This window comes from Netta rufina (genome assembly GCF_964035555.1).
Source record: "Netta rufina genome assembly, chromosome: 14".
Taxonomy (NCBI): domain Eukaryota; kingdom Metazoa; phylum Chordata; class Aves; order Anseriformes; family Anatidae; genus Netta; species Netta rufina.
Genome location: NC_140137.1, coordinates 7,008,277 through 7,020,557, shown reverse-complemented (window position 1 = coordinate 7,020,557; position 12,281 = coordinate 7,008,277). Strand labels below are relative to the sequence as shown.

At 39.6% G+C, this 12,281-nt stretch overlaps 1 protein-coding gene across 1 annotated transcript in view; it reads right to left on the bottom strand.

Annotated features, from left to right (window-relative positions):
- Window positions 1–2,980: 2,980 nt before the first annotated feature.
- RANBP17 (RAN binding protein 17) overlaps window positions 2,981–12,281 on the bottom strand; it is a gene marked incomplete at its 5' end in the record, with an annotated part of 162,403 nt that continues 153,102 nt past the window's right edge. Inside the window, 3 exons of the mRNA XM_084295198.1 lie at window positions 2,981–3,381; window positions 6,342–6,469; window positions 10,236–10,334. Of these exons, the coding sequence (XP_084151324.1) occupies window positions 3,285–3,381; window positions 6,342–6,469; window positions 10,236–10,334 (324 nt within the window). The 3' untranslated portion in view covers window positions 2,981–3,284. The remainder of the gene's footprint in view (window positions 3,382–6,341; window positions 6,470–10,235; window positions 10,335–12,281) is intronic.

Sequence of the window (12,281 nt, the reverse complement as noted above, 5' to 3'; positions counted from 1 at the left end):
CTTTTGTTGGGCAAATTACATTAGGATGGATGCCGCAGGTATCCATTAAGGTTTATTTATCGTGATACTGTTTGGATCTCACACTTATAAATAACTTATGTTATGGCTTTTGTTTGTAGAAATGTAACTTACATATTTTATTGCGCTTTCTGTAAGCCTCAAAAAGAATGTTGTCAAAGAAGCGCTCTTAACAGCAATCTAAACTATGGTACATAAAATCTACACTAACATTATTTTTTAATACAGCAAGGAAGCACGTTATCCCTCTACAGTTTGAAAGGTTTGCTGTCATCATAAACTCATACTACAATAAAACATTAACAAGTCCAAGGAATTATTTTATAAAGTGTGCATATACTCACGGCTGAGTTTCTTCAAAGCCTCCTTATGCAAGCAGGACAAGATATTAAAACTTTGTGTTTTCCTTAGAAAGCTGCCTTTGCCTGTGCAAGCAGAGCAAGGCTGCTCGAGGGGCTGCTTTATTCTCCCCTCTCAGGAGGACGGATGCTTACCTGAGATTTGTTTCTTGGTGCCTCTCGCTGGGACAGCAGAGAACACAGCTGGGGGAGACTCAGAACTATTTTGCAGCCCCAGTTGGTTTGCATAACCAGACAGACTCACATTAGGCTCTTGAGAGGAAAACACTGGGGGCCAAGTACAGTCTTCCTTTCTGATTTTTGTTTTCCATTTTTTCCACTTTTTTTTTTTTTTAAGGAGAAAAAAAAAATCCAAACCTCTTAAGGTAATTATGTGTTAAAAAAGAAAAACAAACAAACAAACAAAAAGCAACAAACAAACAAAAAACAAACCACGCACACAAACCAAAAAGGAATTACACATCCTTTGTAAACATATGAGGAAATTCTGTGCTGTACCCACTTTGTCAGTACCCTTTTAAAGGCTGACACTAAAGACTCTCGACAAAGAATCTGGAGTCATAAAATACATTATTTGCTATGCTATCCATTTTCAACCTAAAAGCAAGAGTATTTATATGGTCAGCTACTCTAAGTAAGTTCCTGTTGTCAATTGTTAACCAAGGTTGGAACGCTGTTCAAATACGCGCATCGTGTGCCCAGTTTATAAGGTGTTCTTTAGATCTTACTTGTAAACTGTAACAAGGGATGTGTTAGAAGGGAAGTTTCAAAAACGCACTCCAGCGCCCCAGGGAGCCAGCAGCCTTATATTAAAGCAAGCCCTAAAGTCTGAGTGCCAAGTTACGAGGGCACACGGTGCTCTCCTTTTCAGCATGCCAAACTTCAGCTTTCAGCAGAGCAGCTCATTTAACCAGCAAACTGACTGCTCTGTGAGCACAAGCAGCTCGTATGCAACCGATATTTATTTCCACCCCATGACAAGGAAAACCGGAATCACAGAACCCATTAGCTTTCAACTGAGCCTTTTAATGCCAATGTTGAGTTGTAAGGTTATGGAAGGGTTCGTACAGCAAACCTGCCAGAGAGGCAGCGGCACGGCTCAGCACTGAGCCCTGCAACCATTTGCAAGGTAAAACGGAGAGACTTTTCCCCAAATCCCACTCCCCACATACACACATTCATGTGTACATGCGCACACGTGAGCGTGAACCAGTCCACAAGTTTTGCGGCTTGTAAAATTTGACTTGGGAGCAAGGATTCTAGGTTCCTTCAAGGACCGAAGTGGAAGGTGAACAGCTGTACTAATTCCTATTTGTTTCAGGTGTTGATAATGATCACCCACTTACTGTGAAGTTTTCAAACCTTGGCACTTCGCAATACCAAAAAAACCACTGCTCTTTACTGACTCCATCGATCCTTTTCTCAGGTACACAGCACTCCTGGAAATCAGACCCTTTGGCTGCATGTTAAATAATTTCTCCAGCTAAGCTTAAATGAAAACAAAAAGCTGCTTAACAAAATGATTTCCTTTCAGATCTAGTTCCTGCAGTTTAAATGTGCAGAAAAATAAAAGAGAGTTGCAAAGAAAAAAAATGGAAAAATCTATAGGAAATATTGGTATGAACTTTTGCTCCCTGATGGCCACAATAAAAAAAATCATATTCTGATCTAAACAGTGGCGAAATGTTCCTAAATACAACAATGTAAGCAAGCGTGAAAAGCACATGAGATCAATTATTTACATAAAAAAAAAGAAAAACCCAACCCAATGCCGATAGCTTCTAATTGCACATAATAGCATTTGTACATTATGAACTAATTGACTTACTGCTTAAATAGTTCTAATTTTTGTTAGTTTTTGCTTCAATTCATTTGTGTATTTCATCAGCCCACACAGTGCCTCGTACCCGCCACAGAATAATGACATTAATTGTTCCACAGAAAATCAGCGTGGCGAGCTTACGCGTGAGCTTCAGACTGGAGGAGGGATTTTGTTTTGGTGCACACTGAACTCTTTATGTCCTCTGACAGGTGAAGACAAATTTGCTGAATTTGCTGGTTTAGATGCATGTGTTCATCTTCATTGTGCCACAAGCCATTTAAATATGGGCAATAAGTCTCTGTAACTATCTGCTTGCTTTTCTGTAGCGGTGGATGAATTAAATCCCTTTTAAACAGTGTCATAACGTTTTGCATTTTTCCCCCCTCTCCATTTCCAAGGACCTGGAAAATTTGTACTTGTAGAATTCAAACAACTATCAGTATTTCATTAATGGTTGCTCCATCAACCATTATGTTGCACATTTTTTATTATGTGCAACATGCTTAATTTCCTTGTCATATTCATAGCCTAAAACGCTCATTTTTACTCTTCTTCCACTTTGTTATCCATGTCGTCATAAACCTCCTGTGTTGAAAAGAAATGTATAACATTTTGTAGAAAAATAGCAATTTTATTGTTTCAAAAAGATGTCATATAAAATTTGCACTGGTTTTCAACTCATTTTCCAACAAGTATGAACTCAATCAGAATGAGCTCAGGGTTTTTTATTGGTAAGAGATGTTATTTAATACTATATGCAGAACTGAGAATCATTAACTAATGCAAGTTCAGAAGGAATGCATATTTATTTTGTTCTTTGGTTAAGTACTGTTTCTACACCATTTTGTAAAGATACAAGAACAAGATAATAAATTTTGGTAAGAAAGGCTGAAAATGTTCAAGCTAAGGCTGATTTTACATTGTTTTCACTATTACAAATCCTTACGTTTATGCCAGAGATATAAAAAGGCAGAAGTTATCTTAAAAAAATAGTTTTCATAAGGGACAAAATCTAACAATTTAACAGGGTCTCAAAACTTTCAAAGTAGTTTTCTTAGCCAGTGCTCTGGTTTCCTAAGTCGATGTCAACTCATCATGTCCAAACTGCCGGGATCCGAGGCGCCTTCGCTGCGCAGAGCTTCAGCCATGTCTCTTCGAAAGACTGACATATTCTGAGTGAACCTGGGAAAAAGACAACCCAAACATTTCGTTAAATGAGACCTGATACTGAGGTATCGGTTTCAATAATTGGTAAAAGGAATAACTAAAATCTAAATTAAACTGAAAAAAGAACAGAGGAAAATGCAGAAACAAAATCACTAGGTGCCCTCAAAACCCAGTTATATAAAATAATAATGAACTTACTGGCACGTACGGAAAGTGTAATAAACTCATTTCAGAAGTCAGCTGGGAAACAAACGCATCGAGAAACCTTTTCCTCTCGTGTGACTTGGAACACGTCCCCTCTCTCCCAGCCTCCAGCAAAGGGCTCTCTGGGACGTGTCCAGAGGGTGAGCAAGTCCAGGCTATCTCAGACCTACCTTCCCCCCCTCTGAGTACAACCCATCTCTGTGAAATGTGGCACCATCACCTATCTGGCACAGAATGATTCACAGAAGCATTTCCCAATAGTTCTCTACTGGCATCTGTTGGATGGGAAATCTGTCCAGTGGCATCAGACATGAGACAAGGAGAATTCTGACTCAGCTTCTATGATGGCCCAAATCTGATCTACTTCCCTGGGCTATCTTTAGCTGAAATGAAGCATTCGAATGCCATTTATCACACACCGTGTATGCGTTTTGAAAATAAAAAGATATTTAAAATGCCAGAAAAGTATATTGCACCCTGCATGTAGGATCTTTAGGTGTTCCTTTGTTTGTTGCCTCAATGCTCTTTGCTTTGTGTTAGACGTTGCTGGCTCACTATAGTGAAGCTAATAAAGTTTCCCAAAGAACAGCTCCTTAGGGCTCCTTCCTGCAAAGGGCTGTGCGGACAGGTGCTTGCAGAACTGACGGGATCTCAGGAAAGCTCTCTTTGCAGGACTGGGGTCATAACCCTTCCCTTCCTGCTTGCCTCCACTGTACTGTACTTCACGGGTAGGTGTAGCAGCAGTGTGGTAAACGGGGGCTCACTGTGTGTGGAAATACAGGATGCAATTACAAGTTCATTCTTTATTCTATTCATAATTTTTTACTTTTGAGTTTATTTCCTTACTAATGGAAATTGATTTCTGCTCAAATTTAAACAATCACAGTTAAAAGAAGCCTCCTGTTCCCCAGCAGAACTCTGAAAAGGATTACAAATCATGGGCTGAAAAAAGAAAAGCCATCGTATTAACTCATGCTGCCTGTTGGGGAAGTGATGGCTTAAAAGTCTTCCTAAGTTAGACAGGCGGATGCTACTGAGACAGACGAGCTGCTCGTTCGACCAAATTATCCCTAACCCCCTCACACCTGCACCCATCCCTCCCTGCCTGCACTTCCACAAAAGCTCCCTGAGAGCTTCCGCGCCACTGCCTGAGAACACTCCAAAGAGCTCAGAGATGAAAATCTGTATTAAATCTATGTGTATTCCAACCTAAGCTTTGCCAAATCTAATATCTGCCAGCAGCCTCTGTCCGTTCCTTGAACAGGGGGAGCACAGTCAAGAGCTGGATCCCCAGTGTTGTCCAGCACCCCAGGTGCCTGCCTGGAGGTGACAACAGGGGACCTCAGCCTCCTGCCCATCGTACTCCTTCCCTCAGCCTCGACTAGAGCATCCAGCGATCCCCCTTCTGCCTTAACATCTGTTGTTCTGGGAGTACGGCAGCTCAGAGAACCTGCACATCAAAGTCTGCTTTTCTCAGAAAACAATGTTATCTTAAGGACTTCTTGCCTTCAATAAATACAGTTATAGAAATAAGAAACTACCTCATTCTAAGAACAAGTTTTACTCAGTTTCTCATTTGTTCTTTTTTTTTTTTTTTTTTCTTTTTAATCAGGAAGGACTTTTCAGTCAAATGAATCCCCCCGGAACTTACAGCTGCAAGGTCAGACCATGTCCTACAGCCCACCACTATCAGCTTGGATTTAATTTGTTCTAACAGGCATTCTTCTCCTTCCTTGTGGGTTCCGTCTTTTCCCACATTTTTTTTGCTGATCCATAATACATACGAAGTCTGGCAAATTTATTGTTGACAAGGGTGCAATCTGTACTTTTCTGAGTTCACTTCCAAATCCCTCTGTCTCTGACTATCATCCACAGTCAAGCCTTAAAGAACTTATTTTAATACTGGAATTTAACAGGAAAATTAAACAAAATAAAGATGACCACAACTAAGGCAAAACTACACAAGAATTAAAAAAAAAAAATGCCATTTTTTACACTGAAAAATAGAAAAGAAGTCATGGACAAAGTGTCACCAAAAGGTTTTAGTCTTCATTTCTCTTCAAGACATTTTCCAGTTTGTTTCAGGCTTTCCAGGAAGCCCCACAGCCTGGGCTTTGATTGCCTCTCTCTACTTTCAAGGTTTGTTTTGGTTGAATAATGCACATGGAATATAAGAGAACAGCTAGCTGGTAACAAAAAGCTAGCATGCACATTAAATGCTGACAGACTCACTGCTTCTTTTGTGAAGCTTCCATTCTGTTTTTCAAAAGAGGGCAAGATCAGGTTAATTTGTGATTCATGTTAAAAAAAAACATCCTTGCCATGTTTATCTCCAATGTATAAGTGTCCCCTTCTTATTCTGTCATTTCATAAACAGTTGCTTAACTGCATCACCAGCAAGAAAAGGCTCTGTCAGGACAGCAGTACCACTGAAGACTGAAGCAAATGTTTTGTCAGAGGGGTTTAGGGTTGGAGAAGGGGAGGCTCTGAGGCTTACCTGCTGAAATGAGGCAGTTTTGCCCAAGTGAAAAAAGCAGCAGCTGCAGCCTGGCAAAGCATGACTTTGGGATTAAATCCAGAAATACATCTCTGACCAAGAATATACATAATTATCAAATGTTCAGACTCTGTTAAGTCTAGGGATGAGATCTTTGATAGGGTGTGATCCTTCTTTCAAAAGGAGATTCAGTCCACAGTTCCTTACATTGTCACTTTTTCCAGTTTCCATTTGTCTTTTGTATTTTTCACCTGCTTATGTGTTATGAACTTACCTGTCTCTGTTCTTTACCAAAAGGTTTTGCTCGACTCCTTCCATGAGGTTCCTGAAGCACTGGTCAAGGACTTCTCGTTTGCTGTCAGGCTGGCTATTTATCAAGGTTGCCCTTAGCTCACTGAAGTACTATGATAACAAAACAGAAAACATTAGAAATGTGATTTGGTTATTTGAAACTGGAGTTACTCACCTACACATGGCGCATTCTTGAACAAATGCTTCGCACATTGCCCTCTGTGCAAGGAGCTTGGCAAATAGCAAGAATTGGGTTTCAGAGGCTGCCTTCCTGAACTGCACCAGCTTCAATCCTCTGTCATGACTAAAGTTTAGTGATGGGCCACATCAACAGTGGCTCTGGGCCCAACACATAAAGGTTCCAACACATAAGGCCACCTAGGAGAGGTGACATACATGTTCTCTGACTACTTTTTAAGGCTTTTTTAGAATGGTGCAAATTTGTGCACCTCACTGTGGGATCTAATCCACTTCAGCGCTGTGATGAGACAGAATCATCTTTGCTTCTTTATAGGCTAGGTATTCTGTATCATTTTCTATATTACTATTCCCATTATATTCTGGCAGATCTACAGACTAGTTGGAATAGAACTTTTTACCACCTTAGGACAAATTTTGGTTGAGTCTAGAAATATGGAATAGGAGGGGACCTCCAGGGTTATCAGCTGCCCTACTACTATAGCCAAGGAAGTCATATAATCCTGTTTATTTTTTATTATATTGGCTATGTCAGTCAGAGTTTTATGGCCTTGGGCATAAGCACATCCATGGTATGAACACTGATACAGGCAATTATTCAGAGGAGAAGGAATCATTCTGATGAACCTGTGCCCAAGTATCTGGCAGAGATTCAGAGCAGTCTGATACTGCAGTCGAGAAGGCTATTGCTGGTACTACTCTACCCCGTTTTACAGTACCTCTTCCATGCCTAATTATTCAAGAGGCAGAAGGAGCTGGATCTTTGTTAAACATGTTAAACAACTCTCAAGTTAAACCAAGTTTCCCACCAAAAATGCAGCTTTCCTGTACACATGAAAAAACATGGGATAACAAAAAACAAGGTAGTAAAACTGCAACACTCTAACTCCAAGCCCCTGACAACTCAACAGGATTACAGAAGTACAAATCCCTTTAATGTCTGCTTGGCAAATTACCTGCCCTCAATCCAGTTCCTTTCAAACCAGAAACATCCCGTGTTACACATCTCTGTCGGCCACTACAGCAGCACTGCAAGTGAAGGCAGCAGCAGATCAAATAGCTGGGTCCCAAACTACTTAGGAACTCAAATTTTAAAATCACACGGGAGCTGGTGTAAAAGATGAAATATCTGCTTGCAACAAACACGTTCCCCGAAGCCTTGTCTCAAGGTGACAAACACAGAGTTCAATTTAGAGAAGGCCACAACCCTGAGATCTCCTCTGGTGCCCACAAGTCGTTTTTAGAACAGAGGTGTTCCAAGAACGCCTTCAGTCAGCCCCACAGCATCGCCAGCACCCTCAGCTAACAGCAAGGAATTACACCTTTGCCTAACATCAGTGATTGCAGCCTCCCCTGTAGGACCCTCCCATGGCCTCACTGCCCCAACACTACGGAGCTGCTCCCAGCACTGGGGTTTCTAGGGCTTCTCTGCAATAACATCACTTTTGCCCATACACTCAAATGCCTGTGGTTGTCTTCTCTGGCTGAGGGACAACAGCAAGGAGACGACACAGTTGCTATGTTATCAAGATATAAAGGGCTCTCCCTGCCAATTCCTTCCCACTAGGATTTAAATTAAACTTGCTGCTGCACTTCAGTATGGGAATGATGTCAGGAGCCACCAGCAACCATCCCATTTCATACTAAGCTGATGCTGTCTCAAAAGATTTAGCGTTGTTTTAGGGTGGACTCTAAGCAAAATTCCCATTTTGGCATAACTAAACCTATTGGGACAAGCACGCCTGAATCCCAATTTTTTGAGTCCCTAAGTAAACCTGCTTCCTTCCCTTTGAGATGAATTATTGGCAAAGAAGATATCATTAAAACAAAAGTAGAAGAGAACAAGCAGTAAAACGTGGTTAATGTGTGCTTGCTATCTCAGGAACTGTAGAGACAGAGACCCTACCTGAAATAAAAGAATCTATTTTCAATAAATAAACCAGCAGTGTACTGAAATGAGCCAAGAAAAGATGACTTTTACAGCCATATATAAGTACATTACCTCCTCTTTTCTGAACACAAAATAATATCCTTGATGCAAAATGGGCAATACAAATATTGTAAATTATATTTCCCGTTCTCCACCCCTCCAAAAGAAATGCAAGACTTGTTCATAAGTAAAGGTGCTTGTACATATCCATGTCGGCTAAGCAAAACACATAATCATTAGAACTAGTCTAATTTCAGTAAGAAGAATATTCCGCCAGTCACAAATTTATTTCTTATGATTTACAGCTCCATGGTTTTATCTTCAAGTGAAATATTTAATTTCTTCTTATACTGAAGCAGCTAACATCAAAAAACACATAATTAATATGTAGTCAGGCTAATACTTAAACACTATAAATCAGAAGCATTATATAAACAAAAGTGTCGTCTTGAACAAGATTGGGAATGCACAAAACTACTTATTTCCCACTTTTATAATGATGCAGTGACTCAGAGCAGATAGAAAATGATTAGTTTTCCTTCCAAAGTAGGAAATATTGCTTCCATCTGTAAAGTATAATATTGTGATGTCATAAAGTTTTCCTAAACACTGAATTTGCCCTTATTCCCTCTCAATCATTTTAAAAGAACTGCTCTCTCTTATAGAGCTTGGATTTAAATCACAATAACACACCAAGAAGATGAATGACAGTGCTATTGGATATGGCTAAAATTGGATCCTTCAGCACAGGTGAATGATGAGACAGCGCTTCTCTTCTTGATATATTTTCTTCTTCTATTAGTTTCCTTCCATAGCTGGGATTTCAGTTTGAATTTTAATGTATGCGGTTGCTGCTAATCTTAGTGTCTTATTTTTTTCCAGCACCCTCTTATTGTATAGACAATTCATTCTCCAAAGCAGTAATACACTGAGGCTTGTGACTGCCCAAGAGATAAAGCAATTCAGAATAAAGTTAGAGCTAGCTCTGAACTATGGAGAATACAACAGGTCAATATCTTCAGAAACAATGCATTGCTATACAAAAAAATGCACACATTTACATCAACTCACATTCATTTACTCAGATGGTTTCCATTTCAGACAATATTGTCTCTATTAAGCCACAAGGGAAACATGATGGGTATATCCAAATTCATAGTTTCAGATTTTATTGAAAGGGCAAATTGCAGAGTATTTCCTGGTTTACAGAATCTGCCACAGATGAACATAATCCAAATTGCAATCAATGCTGGTACTTAAGTGTAAGAGCTCAGATAATACCCTCAAAGCTAGTTGTTCCTGTGAAACCTTTCAGAAAAAGAAATTGGTTAACTCTTTTTCTAGGAAGCAATTTTTCTGATGTGATTTCCACAGCGTTCCTGTTTCAAATTTCTATCTAAAAGCCAGATGACCTTGCCTATTATTTCTGCTTAATTCTGAAACAGCAAAGATGTAAAATCTATTTAAAAATGTTCACCATATTTGCATGATACAAGGTTGGGTGTAAAAGTTGGGGTGAAGTTTGAGAGGATTTTCTCATCCTAATTAAGCCACTCAGCTTTTGTGAACAAATCAGTAAAATACCTAGATGAGCTGATTTCTGCTCTCTGTTACTAGTGTGAGCTGAGTCCCAAGGAAAGAGATGGGGAATTTGAAAGGGCAATGGGCAACTTTGTTTTACGTGAAATAATGATTTCAACTACTTGGGCACATGAGGAGCAAAACTGGTAAAATTCTTTAAATACTTACTTTCTCATTGAGAAGTATAAGCCCAAGCAGTGGTCTTGACACAGACCATTGGTTTCTGCAGTCCTCAAAAATGATGGTGTTCATTAGGATTGACATCATCTGAAAGAAAACTCAGACAGTTTACGTGAATATGGATACTGTTACTATACTGTGTAACTTGGCGAGTGGGAAAAAAAAGGAAACCTTTACTAACTGTGCTGAAATTTCATAGATAAGCAATGGTATCACAAAAATCATTCCTCCAAACACTTATTTCCATAACAAAAACTACCAAGTGAAGAAACTTACAGAAAACAAATGTCAAAACTCAGCTCCGAAGTTGTAGTTAGAGCAGTCAAAATGAACACTTACAGTTGTATTAATTCAAGGTACAGACTTGGACTTTACTACAGGGATCTGCTGCTTTGTCACACGACTTCTGGGACAGTAATACACACGTGACCAGTAATCTATCATAGTCACACATTAATTTCTAGGTGCTATTCAAGATTCTGTTTTTATCATGCCTATCTTCCTTCTTGTACAATACTGCAAGGTATTTAAAGGGAATCTCCGTTGTGATGAGGCAATCCTGATTACAGCAAGGAGTCTATAAATCTCTATGCCACTTCCACAGAAGTTACAAATCCAGCCTGTGATTTTGGATGTTTCTGTGACTTAATTTGGACATACTTCTGTGACTTAATTTACGGAGTGCTGCAGTCGGGATAAAGCCACTTGATCAACTTTATAAAGCACGAAGACCTATCAACTTGTACATTTAAGTTCTTTTGGCACACAAGCAGAAGACAAATAATTGGTTTGCTTCTCGTCTGGCTGTAACCAGAGCCTTCAGCTACCACCACATGGGGTATTCTTCCTTGGAGGCCTCTGCTGGTATTGCTCTGCATCTTTACTGCCAGTGTGCATAGCTAGGAAGGGTAGGAATTATTTTAGGGATTTGCACAACTTTTGTAAAAATAAATTACAAAGTTACTATAGAATCCATTTAAAGATAAAATCCTCAAAGTCATCCTGGAGATACGTTAGTCCGAAATGCCAAGGGCCATAACATATACGAACCTAAAAACATTACTCAGAGATTAAACAGAGTGAAAATTTGTAAAATGTCACCCGTAAATAGTTTGACTCACATTTATAAAATATCTACACCCTAAAACCAAACAGAGAGGAAGTAGAAAATCATTAAATCCTTTCTTCTAGGCCAATGAGTAGCTATGAGCAGGGTCTCCAGAGAGCTGCCACACTGCAAACTAGCCTGTAATAACTGACCAAGGCTAAGTCAAACAGCATGTTTCACTAAATGAAAAAGATGAATCCTAGCACTACAAATCACCTGCAACAGAGATATCCACAAATTATTTGAGCTTTCAAGTTAGGAACATACAGACTGGCGTGGGAAAGGCTGATTTTTCTCCTGACTCCACAGTCTATAGATCAGACAAAATATTTTCCATTACTCATAGAACAAAACCAGCTCTTTGCAACTAATGCAAGGAATTCAAATGTCTCCATGCAGGCATCAGTAGGTGCTTACCATCCAGACATGAACAATAATTATAACTCCTTATAATTCATTCACCTCTAGATTTTCCTCTGTGGCACCAAAGCCAGCTGTTAGGACAGAAGCGTTTTTAAGTATTGAAACAAAATCCCCCAGGCTGTAACTCAGTCAGAGCACCAAGACTGACGTATCTGTGTTTCCTATAAAAATGCATGTACAAAGACCTTCAGTGTGATGCTTAATCTAAAAAGTGAACAAGTTCACAAGTGACCCAGAGGGAGGAAAAGTGCCATTTCTTCAAACTCCAGCATCACCAAACAACTTAGATGTCTTTTGGGTCTCTAGCCCAGAATTGCTACTTAATATCCTGGGAAAGTTTTTGGCCTATGTAAGGAAGAGAGACTGCTGTGCACCCAGATTCACCAAGGAAACATTTGTCTCTGTGCATAAGCAGAAGAGACGCCACGGAAATAAGCACGGAATGGGATGAATGTTACAACGTGTAAGAACAAAGCCAGCACAAAGCAATCTGCACAATGCTA